The sequence below is a fragment of the Pseudonaja textilis genome, chromosome 1 (genome assembly GCF_049901715.1).
Source record: "Pseudonaja textilis isolate UNSWEBS1 chromosome 1, rPseTex1.2, whole genome shotgun sequence".
NCBI lineage: Eukaryota > Metazoa > Chordata > Lepidosauria > Squamata > Elapidae > Pseudonaja > Pseudonaja textilis.
The window spans coordinates 62,170,584-62,185,847 of record NC_141990.1 but is presented as its reverse complement, the minus strand read 5'-3'; the positions used below and the strand labels follow the sequence as shown (position 1 = coordinate 62,185,847).

Genomic DNA, 15,264 nt, shown 5'->3' with positions numbered 1-15,264 from the left:
ATCTCAAATGAACATAATGTCCTCAACTTCTGTCTTTGTAGCATCATGCACTTTCCCTCTCTGCCAAGAACCCCTGAAGAGGCAATCCAATGCATTGGCTCCTGAGTAACCAGATGTGAAGTGCATGTTCTCTCTCTCTCTCTCTCTCTCTCTCTCTCTCTCTCTCTCTCTCTGTGTGTGTGTGTGTGTGTGTGTGTGTGTGTGTGAGAGAGAGAGAGAGAGAGAGAGAGATTCCTTTAAACAGTACAGGCATTGGCGGGGATGGGAGTCAGCCAAGGCAGTACTTGGTCCTCCCACCCCCATTCATCTAATGGATAGATAGCATTCCAGCTTTGATACTGATTTTGCCTTTTCTAGTGCAAAGGCAAAACTATGTTTGTGTGTGAGGTGTGGGATGTTAATATTGCAGAAACAATTCTGCAGTAATATGTTGGAAAGTCAAAGGGAGGAACAATTCTGCTATAATGCAATTTGATATTTTGTGATATTGATATTACCTCAAAGAGACGCATGGAATTCAGATTTCGGTTGCTGACTGTTAGTATCCCTGGAAAATATTTTAACAATATTTAAGTGTTGTTAAATACAGCAGCTAAGGAGATAGTTCCTTTGTTTTATAATTAATATATGTTATAGTATTCATCAAGCATCTTCAGAGGAAATAATTAGATAATGCCCTTATGCCATTATAACGTCTTGTGTCATCTTCAAATAGATTACTATTTTAATACATTAATCCAGTCATTTAATATATTTATTACAGCTCTGATCACTCTGATCAAGTGAACCATGTATTAGCAAATATTTTGGAAACTCCACTTGACCTTAGGGGAGTCAAACTATAACTAACAATTTCCTTTAAGGTGCTTAAGATTCTGGTAGAAGTAGTCATGGATGGAGTAGGTGACCGAAATGGAGAGACAGCCGAAGGATTAAAGGGAAAACTGCAGGCCCTCTTTGGCAGAGTGACTTCTCGAGTGACAAGTGATGGAGAAATCTGGAGATTATATGCCAAGCTTTACGAAAATGGGCAGAATGAGAACTACGAAGACATAGAAAAGGTAAATCTTAATGGCAGAATATGCTTCTCATATCAGAAAAGATGCATGTGTGTTTTCATGTTGATATCAAGGTTTTGGATATAACCTTAGTGAGAATATTGGTTCGTGAAATATCCTTTGCTTGAATTTCACATTCCATTAGCAACTCTTTATTCGGCAACTTGATTAGCAAGGCTACTTATTTTAAAGATTGATAAAAAAGAGAAAAACAATTAAGGGAGCAGCGAGATAAAATAACAGACTTTTCCCTCTTGCAGTGAAAAACACACATTCAGGCAGAGATTAATTTAATAATTACTTGCGATTCCAGACTTGCTTAAGATAATTATTCATTTAGATGTACTCATCACAGAATCACAGAATTTATTAGACATAGGGAATGGTCTCTTCGGTTTTTTTAATGTTTCATTCTAGCATTCTGCTAAATATTACTTTGAAGCAGTATGTCTTCTGCAGAATGATTTAAACATTTCAGTCTTCCTTTGGCATTCCAATAGCCAAATCATTATCTCAATGCAGCCTTTGGCGGAAAAGAATGTTTCCAATTATTAAACTGTTACCATTTAGTATAAGGCGAATAGAAGTCCAAAGTATGGGATCATTTATTAAGCTGTTCAATGAGGTCAGTCTGATCCTTTAGCATTACCGACACGTAACTATTGTACTACAGCTGCACCTTTTTACTGATGAGTGTGTGAGACACTCTTCTTCCAGATATGGAGGGAACTGAGAAAACTATAGGAAAAAAGAACAAAGATAAGAAAGATGAGTGAGAAGCAGACATGTGCGTAGAACGAGATGCTTAGCAGAATGCAGAAAATGGAAAGGACGTGTATAATATATAACATTAGAAATGCTAGGTAGATATGGGAGTCCTGTGTGGGAGATGAACAAGAGATTAATCAAGAAAAAGAAAAAGAAAAGGTTTGTATGTGTTTTACTATAACTTTTTCCCCCAAATTCTTTCTTCACTTGTATTGTTTAGTCTCCCTTACAATCATTTTATATTCCCTTTGCCTTTTCATTTCTTTTCTTTCCTTGTGGGGGCAGGGGAGTACATGCCACCAGGAAAGGATTTTTTTCCCCTCTCCATGTAATTTTTTATCTCCTGGTGGCAATCATGCAAATTTATTGTCCAGATTTTAGGCAAACATTGGGTGGTTACAATCTGAAAGAGGCAAAATAAAATTGTTCACTATTCCAATCGGGTTCTCTTTCAAACTGTAGAGCTTCTCCCTCTTCATCACGTAGTAAATAAAGTTACTAGGTGGCATTTTTTGCACCAAGTCTTAATCTAGAAATTCAGTATATTTTCTCTGTAATTTCACTTTCCCTCCCATTTTAAATGCAGTCCTAGGCTACATTTGAGACAGCAGAGTTGCCATTGGAAGAGACTTCCCCATGTAAGAGAGGAAATAATAAATTTTCTGCTTGTGGCCTGTATCCAATGTTACACAAGTGAACTTCTACTGATAAAATAATTTTTCCATTGTTCTCTCCCTACCTGACCACTGTATCCTCCAATATCCACTAAATCAACTCCAGAAATCTCCCAACCATCTGGAGAAGATTTAGATATATGTGCAAACAGCAACTCATCCATTGTGTTGCCAGATGTTGTTCCTGCAGTGGACAGACATAATGGTTTATAGTTTTATCTTTCTTATAACTGATTAGCATTCATTTTATGGGCTAATGGGTTCTCTTAGTGAGAGATGTTCAATCAGCAGCTTGATAAGGATTTGTAAGATTTTTTATTTGAAAATTAATTTTTATTTTTGCATTGAAATTTGATGGACTAAATGGTCTATTTCAACTCTTTGGTTCCCCAAACCCTTCTCCTTCGGGTGTATAATTTTAGAACTGCAACACTGTCAAAATATTGTTTCATGATCATGGATTTATACTGGGCAATGCTTTCCTAAATATTGATGAAATCATTGACCCAGACAATGTATATCATTCAATCCTTTTTCTGAATTCTTGGGAGCCCATTATGCAGAACATGGGTGTCGATTTCATTGAGGGCCGTAACAGAGTTGTGTTTGACCTTGGGGGCCGGGGTGGGCGTGACCAGGGTGGGTGTAGCCAGGTCAACATCACTCATATCGGAGGTGCCTGTGGAGCCCTGAGCACTCTGCCAGCAAAAATGGGCTTCCAATTTTTTTTTTTTTAGCTGCGCCGGCCTCCTGCAACCCTTTGCCAGCGAAAACGGAGCTCACTGGCAGATGCACTGTGGGTTGTCAGTTCTTCACAGTTTCCAGGGCGGCCCTGCAGGCTAGATCTAAGCACCCCATGGGCCAGATCCAGCCCATGGGCCTTGAGTTTGACATCCCTGATGTAGAACAACAAAGAGTTCATCCTTGATTTGTGAAAATATTTTACTTAGGACTATTTTAGTTTATTTTACTTTATTGTCATTGCACCTTGTACAATGAAATTAAATGCCATCTTCAGTGTACATTATAGCTATAAAAATAAAACACAAACATACATCCTTCACATTCTATACAATTGAATTGAAAACGAATTTTGACGTTTGTGCAGAACATAAAGAATAGAATTAGTAGTAAACCCCCATAATCTGCAGTGAAAATGTAGACTCCACCTTAACAAAAAGTAGACATCTTAAAAATTGACATTGGCCATGTGCCCATTACATAAAAATAACAAGTTGCAAATCTTGAGCATGAATTCTCATAATTACCATTTGAGATTGAAATTTGTAAGTTTTTCTTTATTTTCTTTCTTTATTTTTCTTTATCCATTCTTGCTATATTAACTGTATCAGAAACAGATTGGGAATGGAAGCAAAAGTTCATTTCCATCTTATATAAATATGTCACCTAGAAACATTCAATAGTACATCAGATAGTAAGCTTGAATCTATTGAAGGAGTGTTTTGTAATAAAAGAACAAAGTTTTATACTTGATTTCTTTCATAGAAACTACATTATGTTTTAATGTTCTATCAATTGAACTGTCTCCCTGCCTTTCTGTTTGCGAGCATTCAATAATGCCATTGCTTTACTGACGCTATTGACAATATGATTAGCTTTCAGTACTATCATACAGCCTAGCTTTGGATACAGCAATAAAAATATTATAATAGATTATACAGGTGGTAATCAGGTTATGTAAAGTGACAATAGTTCAGAGACTATTCCAACTTGCAGTGGTGCTGGACAGAGGACTTATAACTGGTCCTTAGAATTCCAACCATTGCAGCATCCCTGTGGTCACATGATCGCCATCCAGGCACCCAGCTTATGATTATGACATCGTAATGATCTGTGGTTGTCTGATTGGGATTTCCAACATTCCCTCCCACAAGCAAAGTCGATGAGAAACATGACAGGAAGTCAGAAGTTATGATCATGTGATGTCCTTACTTAATGACCCACACCAGGAGTGTCATATTCAAGGCCCAGGGCTGGATCTGGCCCATGGGGCCACCCTGGGAACAGTGGCCCATGGTGCCTCTGCCAGTGAAAACAGAGCCCCCACGGTCATCCTGAGCTCCATTTTCTATGGCAGAGGGTTGCAGGACGCCATCGCAGCTGAAAATGGAGCTCAGGAGTCTGTTTTCTCTGGCAGAGTGCTCTGGCCACCAAAACAAGTGACATCAAGTTGGCCACACCTACCCTGGCACGCCGCCCACCAAGGTCAAACACAACCCTGATCCAGCCCTCAGTGAATTTGAGTTTGATACCCTGACCCACACAGTCAAAACTTAATGCTGGCAGCCAGAACTGCTAAAATTGTTATTGCTAAGTGATGCAGTCATGTAACCTTATTCTTGCCTTCTTTTCATATATATATTCTGTGAAATAAAACCAAAAGAATTATTAAGATGTTTAATAATTTAAAATAGTCATTTCTATTTATTTCAGAAATAGAGATCCTCAAATTAGTAAATCACAAACTTGATTCCTTAACGGTACCTTCACTGAATAATTTTTTTTTAATTTTAATTTTGTTTTTGTTGTAGCCCTTACATTGCCCAGAAAAACGTTAGAAGGCTTTCTAAAGCATCAATGAATAAAGCAAGATGAAGAAATAGTGAAAAAGTTGAAATATGCACATTTGTTCTTGTGATGTGATGTTGATCAAATATTATAGCATTTTTATCCACTGCCAAAGGAAACCAATGGCTAAACCATGGGCTTTCCATTGAGGCTATCTATTTTGACTTCATCATGCTCAGTTTTTTTTTTCCAAATTGCATAAATCTCACATAAATAACTCCAATTTCTCACTTCAGGACTCAAGATTTAAGATGAATCTCTTGGTACTGATATAAAAGAAGCATTAACCTCTGAATGTAAGCTGATGTTTGCAGCATTCAAAATACTGTGGAACTTAAAGAACTCCTTAAGTTAGTGTTTCTCAACCTTGATCATTTTAAGCAGTACAGACTTCAAGTCCCAGAATTGTGCTGCGCTGGCTGAAGAGCACAATTGGGAGTTGAAGTCCACATACTTAAAGTGGCCAAGGTTGAGAAATACTGCTTAAGTTGTCTGATTCTTTTACAATAGAAGAGGGAGTAGAAATACCTGTACCAACAGGTAATGAAATATCATTCTTCTTTTGTTTGGCCATTGGCTGTGCCATATAGGACTGATGGCCAATGGAGTCCATCAAAATAAAATAAATAAAAACAATATATTGCAGCATACAGCATTAAGGAAAACATAATAACCAAATTATAAAGTGAGCTTGACAACATTTGATAGTCAGGGGCATACGTAACATTTAAGATCACAAGGGTCACCGTGGGCAGGACAAGGATGCAAATGTGGCCTTTTCCCTTGTTTTAGACATGTTTTTAAACCTAGTTAAGTCTATTGCAGATCCTTTGCTGCAGTTTTCATATTACTTCCTTCATTAACATAATGAGATATAATTCTATCAATTTTCAGCCATGGTGAACACAAAGAAGAGCTTGAAGGCTGTAAATTTCTCCCCTCCCCTTGTTACATATCATTTTTTAAAGGCAGACTTTAAAAAGTAGATTAAATTCACAGCCCTAAAATCATAATTTTAAAAAATGTGACAGAATGTAAAGGGCTAACCACTTTATATATTTATGAGATGGTCTGGATGAAGATCTCAGTGAAGATTCTTAAGGTTTCAATGGATCTGTGGGGTAGATTGGTTTTGCAACTGCAAGAGGTTTTAAGGATTAAAGCCAGTGCTTTGAATTGAACTCAGAAAGGGCATAATTTTACTGCCACAATCTGATCTCATTTTCCATATCCATTAATAATCATACAGCTATATTTTGTAATAGATACATTCTCTGGACTATTTCCAGTCTTTCCAAGAGACATTTATAACTTTCTAAAATCAGTCTCTCATCACCTCGGTAACATAAGGCACAAGAGAAAAGACAGGAAGAGATAAGTGGTCATTCAGAACCCCCTGGACCGTATCTTCAGGCACCAATGACTGAAAACATGTAATAAAACAGGAGCAGACCTTGTTCTGGAAGTCTCTGCTATCGCTGTTATTTTCAGAGAGGATCTGAGTGACTTGCAAACATGTCGCAATGAGATATCAAAGATTCCATGAATCGTTCACTAGATCCGATTGCAAAAGTGTCTGATTTGCTCATAAAAATATTACGCAATAAGAAGGGGAAGGGGAATTCTTCTTTGTCACCAAAATAATGAGCTCTGATGGGTGTTTGTTTATACACATCCTGAATATTTTACCTGAATTCAAACCTTCTGTCATCTAGCTTCATGTTGGTAACATAACTCTTCCTCCTCATCTGTGTCACGCCATGCGGCTGTTTCTCATAGAGATCCGTCCCAGCCTGCCTAATCCTCCCCCAAGTGACATCCTCCGTGGTGATTTGAAAATTCCATTTCAAGAATCAAAGTCATATGTCATTTTATGTTTCTTAAGACAGGGAAGCATCTGAAGGGTTGGTTTATTTTTGCCACTCGGTCTGTTTCTGTATTTAGTTGAGCATCAAACTGTGTCAATTGAAAGTGTGAAATGGCTCTGTGGCTTACATCATAATGCTGTAAGTTCTTGTTTTGTTTAATTTTGTTCTGTTTTGCTTTGATGTAAGATTGTGTCACTGTTTGCTTTTCCAATGCCTGTATCCTGATTGCCGTCATCTCCATCTCTCAAATATTGATGGCATGTAGAGTATCAGGAAATGGAATTCATGGGCTACATTAAGTTATCACAATATGTGACATTTCTAATGAATAAGCTGGCTGTGCACATTGCCCAGTTGCTCCCACTTGGCTCTTCCTGCCAGCAGATACAGCTGACATGTTCCAACCATGGTATGTTTAGCAGTATGCACGAAGTGGGGACTCTTAATTTGTTTCTTCCTTAAGTCAAAAGCCATATGTTGTGACTTCATCTTAGCTTATGAAATTGCTTGTTAGGAAAGATACAAGCCATAGTTTTCTGTTCATACTTAAGGCTAAAGAAATAAAATAAGAGACTCATTTGGGTATGTCAGCAGTCACATTCCAGATGGGAACTGCCAGGCTAAAACTGAACAAGTTGGTATTCTTAACCCTCAGTGTGAAGAACATGAAGTCATTTCACAGTGGAAAATTCTTTCTCAGGAATTTTCTGGGGAGCCAAAGGAATTTTTAAATGTCCCTATGAGCAGGAGTCAAGAAGAATTTATCTAGGTTCTGAAAAATGTAACATACTTTTATACTTTAAAGCAAGGGTGTCAAACTAGTGGCCCACAGACTGGATGCGTCACGCACAGGCCACACTCAGCAAAGGCAAAAAATATTGCGATATGTCACATGATGTGATCGAGTTTGACACCCGTGCCTTAAAGTATGCAAACCAGATCACAACAGTACAAAACCTACTTACCAGTTCAGTTAGTTTAATGTCTAATGTGCACAACCAAGTCAATTTCCCTCATGTTCAAGTTGCTGTCGTGTTTTCAGTTATGGAAAGAAGAGAGCTTTTCCCCAAGGTTATTAATGCCCTAATCCACCCCTTTTTTCATAATTAAATCAATAGTGATCGCTATCTGTTTCATCAGTTAACACCACCTGAGAACCGGGTGTAAAAATCAAGTTCCCTTTATTGGTATTGAAATTCTTCATATTTAACTTAGATGAATGAGTAGGAGGTCTAATATTGAGAATAAGATAAAATTATCCCTGTTCACACTTTATGCGTCTTGCATAATATATATGTCTTTTTCTGATCTCCCCTTTGCCCACTTTCTTTCTAAGTTAATCCCCATAGCAGATATAACCTTTTGCTGTAAACATTTCTTTTTTTAATTTGTGAAGCAGAGTAATCGGAACAGCATGCTATTCAATTAATTATGAGAAAACTAACATAAACCAGCAGTGATATCAAATACCAAATTCTGTTGTGTATAATAGATTGCCAAAACTGAAAACATTATCAAGAAGGCTTTGAAAAAATTTTTAGCATAGAGACTAAATGTTTGGATTTGGAAAATTGCTAGACTTATTTTATTGCTGTTCTTTTATTTATTCTTTTATTTGTTTAACTTATATGCTGCCCATCTTGCCAAAGACGACTTTCTTCATTTGTGTTTTTGCTTAGTTTTAGACCTTTCTCTTAAATTTCTACTCATCTTTAAAGTCCAAATTGCTCTTTCCAAATTGCAGAATTAATTCAGAGTAAAATTGGCACCTTATTTAGGTTTACAATACCTCTAATTGTGAAAATGCAAGTGCTTTTTTATTTTCAGATGCATTTAAATACAATGACCCAGCAAAATATGGGTCACATGCATCTGTCTAGACAGATTTTTTTTTAACTTAAAAATTGTCTCTTAACCATATGCTACTTATACGTCTGTCATACTTGAGAGAAAAAACAACAACTAAAACATCTGTGTTACAGCTGCAAAGAAAGAGACTGCTTTAAAGCTGAGGAACTTTATAATAAAGTATTATCAGTCAATATGCTTTATAGAGGGGGATTGGCATGTACGCGTAAAACTAACGCAACTTTACTTTTAAGTGCATGGTACCTCTATCATTGCAGGCATTGCAGTATCTCACCAAAGCATACAAATATGAAATCCAATCAGGTGACTGGGACAAAGATACTTCCTCTTTTAAGAAAGTAGCCAGAGATGCTCTAGAGCTTGCACATGGTATGTCCTATATGAAAATGTTGATATAAGTCACAGCTGATTACCTGTTTCTGAAGTACTTTTTATCGAAACAATAAGCAGTGGATCTAGCAGTCCATACACCTGAATATAAGTTCCAGGGAAATAGTTGAGGGAAGGGGAACTACTGAGATGTGGCAACTATCTGAAGTTAAAAAAAATGTCAGTGATTAGAACTTTAGCAGATCTGCTAAACCCTTTGTTATATTGCCATCAAAACCTCATTATTTTCTCTATGTAGTCAACATAAGTTGTGCTTGATTCAAAGTCAGGTTTACCTGTTTTTTTTCAACCACTGCAGAAAGTAAGCAATAGTGAAAAGGTTGAAATTAAAAGTTGACTCCAGGCCTCAAAAAGTTGAGAAAGCAGTTCTATTAGAAACAGAAGATACAGTGGGGGGGATGGATAAAATATGTTTTTATTCCAGCATGCTGAATCAAAGCATTAAATCATTATTTTTTTTCCTTTTTTCATTTTTTTTACTTAGGCCCTTCACAGTTTCTAGAGTTTGCTGAGGTTTTAGACACTGAAATCTAGTGTGATCATAGAGCTAAACATTGGGATATTGACATCACAGCATAGGGATTTTGATATATATATATATGTTTCAATGTCAGTTCCAAAAGTCATTTTTAAAAAGGGTGGGAATAATGAACTTAGAAGATTCTCGTGTTTCTAGGGCACATGCTAGAAGTTTAAATGTCCGTCTGATTCTGAAAATTATGACATTACATTTGGTTTTCTCTTCTCATATATAAAATTGTATATAAAACATAATGTCATGATGTAACATGATAGTCATGAGTCCTGATAAAGCAGATAAGTGGACATCATGATTACAGATGCCTCTGATGACACTTCCAACCATCAGATGCCATTGATGTGCATTAAGAGTGGACAAGGACAAAACATTAGGCTACCCTACAGTGAATGAAATGGTAGATGATATAGAGCAGCCATAAAAAAATTGGATAGTCAAAGCTACTTAGAATTGGGTGCCATCACCTTCAGCCTTTCTAACTTTGAAATATTGAGAACAAAATGAAATGATCTCTTTCTTGGTTCAAGATGCCAGAGGTCCCGCAATAATCAAAATGTCCTTAACCCCATTAAATGGAAAATAGAAAGCACATTGCTTGTATCTTATTTTATATTCTGCATCTTCATGGGTGTGTGCAAAAAGCAAACAATTAAAAATCCCAAACACCTTCTAGAAGAGAAAGCATGGAAATGTGCACCTCCGAGCTCTATTGAGACACAGTGGATGGATGGATGAAAGGGAAAGGAAGCAGAAGTGGGATTCTACCAGTTTGCACCTATTCACTAGAACCGGTTGTTAACATTCTAAGCAGTTCGGAGAATCGGTTGTTAGAAGAAATTACTGGCCTAATCCTATAAGGAAGGCAGGAAGGAAACATTCTGGTGTTGCTTACAGAAACTGTCTCTCTGTTAACCCTTATTACATTTTTGGTAGGACTAGACTTCCTGTCTCTGGAACGTCTCTGGAGTTTTTTTCCCCTCCTTTGCTGGTACTTTGCTTGTGTGGAGTGACCATTCAAAGTTACAATGGCACTGAAAAAAGTGACTTATGACCTTTTTTCACACTTACGACTGTTGCAGCATCCCCACAATCATAAGAGGCCAGGCAAGGAGATGGTGCCTCGACGTGAGTGATATTGAGTTGGCCACACCCAGCCAATAAGATGACCACCAAGCCACATCCACCCAGTCACATGACCACCAAGCCACGCCCACAGAACCTGTTGTTAAAAAAATTGAATCCCACCCCTGAAAGGAAGGGAGATTAGTTTTACCCCATAGCAGAGCTAGACATTAACAATCTCAGGTCTTCAACACATTTGACATTGGATTGTAAGTTTAACTAACTAAGAGTAAAAACCAACATGAGGTGAGAAGAACAATGAAGAATTGTGAAAGAGGACATGGCTGACTGGAAGAATATCATGGAGTATTCCACACAGCAACATTTGCTTGAGGATTCCAATACTGTGATACTGACACTTAGGTAGCCAAAATAGCATCATTTACAAACAACAGAGAAGTATTAACTGGCATGATAGTTGGTACATTTTGTTAAAAGACAGGAAATACATTTTGAGAGCAATCAATGTTGGCCGATAGATCACAGAAGAGGACAGGGCTAGCTGAAATTTTGAATAGGATCATTGCAATGTTTCATTGAAAGCATTCTAATTGTATGCATTATTAAATAAGATATATAAAAAACAATTCTTACAAGTCAGCAACATAGGCTGCAGCCTTAAAGGACATCACAAATTTCTACATTCCAGTTATACTTCTGGACTACATGTAAAGTCAACATATTTTGGAGGGATCAAAATTAATGCTCTAATGGCAGTAATTCCCTTTGTAATAACAATTGCAGACTATTGCCTTATATTTAATGTTTATCCTTTTAATGAATTAGGAAACTTTTTCTCCCTGTATTGAAGTAACTGAGAGCTGAGTAGTCATTTATAACAGCCATGCTATTATTGTGATAGTCACACAACTTTGTTTTGCCTTTTAAAATTCCAGTTGCAATGAAATGTAGTAAAATGAAAACTAATTACCAAGATGCCTTGCCAATACTCTCTTCTGCCCGACTCAACTTGCGTGGTTTGGTTGCCAAAGCAAAGGTAAGGCTGATGGACTTCATTAAAGGGTTTTCTGGGACACAGAGAGAGGTTTATCCACGAGCTACAGCTGATGTTTGCAAGATTTATTGGTTTTGTTAATTCCACTTTCCTCAACTCTTGCACCCCAGATACTTTAAGAATATGAATCCCAGGATTTCTAATCAGATGGCCAGTGACTGGCTAGATGGCTAGGAAATTGGAGCTGCATTACAGCACATCTGGAGAGGAATTGTATCACCTCTTCTTTACAGTGAAAGGTGGGGTAGAGGGGTATCCCTGTTCATAATACGGAATTGTGAGAATTGTATTGCACTCAATAGCTATAAATGCCTTTCTATTGTACATCTTTAAAGAACAGGCTGCTTCTTAAGAAAAAAATTATGACATTTTCTTCCAGTGATACAACAGGAATGCAGTAGTTTAACAGTTGTGAAGAGACGAGGTGGGTTCAGGAAATGGAAGGACTTGTGGCATTGTTCTCTTAGAAGCGTCTTAGGATATCTCTTACTGTGGTCTCATGAGTGCAGCATCCTTGCATTTGTTCATTGGGAAGCTCATAGTTCATTCATCCCATCCATTCTTACCTAACTTTCAAATTTTATCAGCAGTAGATGCAGGTAACCTGCAATCTAAAGTTACAACAGAAGAGAAGTGACATAGTTGTCATAGTTTCTGCTCTTTCCTGTTGCTCATGTTCCTTTTTATCCACTCATCCAAGAGAATGCCTGATTCTCACTTCAGTCCCAAGTGGATGAGATATTTTCTGCCATTGATAAGGTTTACTAAAAGTTTACTAAAACAATTAATACATACACAAGGACTTGATAAAAATGTGTAGACCCAAGACTATATGTCTAGCCTCCAGTGCCTTTGGTCCTCAGAGTTCTTCTAAAGTCGTCATCAAGGTGTAATTGTTAGTAGGAGTGAACTAATTATTAATTTGCTATGGAACAAATCTTATTAACGATGAAAAGTAAATGTAATTTAATTTTGAATGTTGATATTTGCACTGGCCTTGCTATTGTTTTTATAGCAAAACCCCTGATAAGCACTTCAAAGCTATGTGAGACCTTAAGCCTGGAAAGCAGTTTTGCACCCTCCTTTATGGAACAGATTGCTAGGCAATAAAAGTCCTGAATTTTATCCAAAGTACATCCGGAAGATTTTTTTTTGCCCAAGGTTTAGCACTGAAATTTCTGAAGAATCTGTTTTGAAAGCTGATCATACTGTGCCTTGCAATGAAGTTCTGCTCTTTTCCCCCCATTTTTTTTTTTAGAATTTTGACACAAATGTTAGAATTTGCTTCACTTGGCTTGCAGATTGAAAACTAACAGGTTAATATTACATAGGGAGATATTCCTCATTTGTTGCCCACAGAGGAACACCACCAGGAGGCTGCCTTTGGACTGGGAGTAATCTTGTGTAGATGTCATAAAGAAATGAGATCACAGCAGTTATGGAAACAATTGTGGTTTGATTTTTTTTTTAATCTTGTGCCTTACTTAGACTAAGGTTTCCCGTAAAAATGCTTTTAACTTTCTTGTGTAGCAAAATTTTGCAGATGCTGCAAGTGATGAAATTTCCAGCGACCTCACTGAAGAAGTGGCAGAAATGGAGAATTTGATGATGGAATTGCATGAACTTAGTAACCAGCTAAGGAATCAGACTTGAGAAAAAGAAGATCCAATTTCTTGGAAAGACGGAAGGGCAAGGCTGGCACGCTTCACTAGTTGTAGCTTGTGCTGATGAACATTCAGTAAATCAAAGACCCAAAGGCATCTTTTAAATAAATATTTCTTCATACCGCACAACTATTAATATTTGCCAACAAGTTTTTCTGGTTATATTTTTTCTTTCCCAGTTATGTGTGATTTGCATTGGCTTGAATTTTATGGAACACATTGTGCCTGTTTTTTTTTTAAATTTAGGAATCCTTTTTTCTTTAAGATTAGATCTTTCCTGCTACAAAAGTAATTGGCTTCTGTCCATAGTTGTGCACTTTATGGCTATGAACAATTGGAGAGCTTTATTCGTGGTGGAAGTGGGAAGGAAAGGGCTATTTGATTTGATTGTGTCAACAGGAACCTGAAAATATAGAAGTGGGAATGCAAAATGGAAGCAACTGTTTTCTGGGATATTTAAAGCAAGAGGACCCAGTTGTGTTTTCCTCAGCTTATGCTTTTCAAGTGCAAGTATTAACACACAAAGTAACACTTGCCGAGAAAGTTTGTGCTAATTATTTTCAAAACACAAGTTTAGGAATATAGATGTCAACCCTGAAGTTGACCTAACTGAAGCAATTTTGGAATCCTGACAACAGGTAGTCCTCAACTTATGACCACAATTGAGCCCAACATTTCTGTTACTAAGTGAGATATTTGTTAAGTGAGTTTTTCCCCGTTTACACCCTTTCTTGCCACATTCGTTAAGTGAATCACTGCAGTTATTAAATTAGAAGATTGCTAAGTGAATCTGGCTTCCCCATTGAGTTAGTTTGTCAGAAGGTTGCAAAAGGTAATCACAGGACCCCAGGACACTGCAACCGTCATAAATATGAGTCAGTTGCCAAGCATCTGAATTTTGGCCATGGGAATCTGATTACCATGAGGATGCTGCCATAGTCGTAAGCGTGAAAAAGGTCATAAGTCACTTTTTCCAGTGCCGGTATAATTTCGAACAGTCACTAAATGAACTATTGTAGGTCGAGCACTACCTTTACAATAGCACTTATAGCTTCGTTTTCATAAGCTAGGGGTATGTGTGTGAGAATGCAAGCACGGACCCAGCAACATCAGTATCAGCAGCTTTGTAGCTTTGTATCTTCAGTCATCTAAAAATGGAAGATAAGATCTCCTTGGTTAGATTGGTCCATCACACTAAGCTTTAATATACACTGCTCAAAAAAATAAAGGGAACACAAAAAATAAGACATCCTAGATCTGAATGAATGAAATATTCTTATTAAATACTTTGTTCATTACATAGTTGAATGCGCTGACAACAAAATCACACAAAAATTATCAATGGAAATCAAATTTAGCAACCCATGGAGGTCTGTATTTGGTGTTACAGTCAAAATTAAAGTGGAAAAAAACACTACAGGCTGATCCAACTTTGATGTAATCTCCTTAAAACAAGTCAAAATGAGGCTCAGTATTGTGTGTGGCCTCCACGTGCCTGTATGACCTCCCTACAACACCTGGACATGCTCCTGATGAGGTGGCGGATGGTCTCCTGAGGGATCTCGTCCCACACCTGCACTAAAGCATCCCCCAACTCCTGGACAGTCTGTAGTGCAATGTGACATTGGTGGATGGAGCGAGACATGATGTCCCAAATGTGCTCAATTGGATTCAGGTATGGGGAACGGGTGAGCCAGTCCATAGCATCA

The 15,264-nt window shown here is 37.5% G+C and overlaps 1 protein-coding gene across 1 annotated transcript in view; it reads left to right on the top strand.

The window, feature by feature from the left end:
* Positions 1-13,684, top strand: part of TTC27 (tetratricopeptide repeat domain 27) — an 83,470-nt gene extending 69,786 nt beyond the window's left edge. The window contains exons 17-20 of the mRNA XM_026695524.2: positions 864-1,061; positions 9,084-9,195; positions 11,773-11,873; positions 13,422-13,684. Of these exons, the coding sequence (XP_026551309.2) occupies positions 864-1,061; positions 9,084-9,195; positions 11,773-11,873; positions 13,422-13,544 (534 nt within the window). The 3' untranslated portion in view covers positions 13,545-13,684. The remainder of the gene's footprint in view (positions 1-863; positions 1,062-9,083; positions 9,196-11,772; positions 11,874-13,421) is intronic.
* The last annotated feature ends 1,580 nt before the right edge of the window (positions 13,685-15,264 follow it).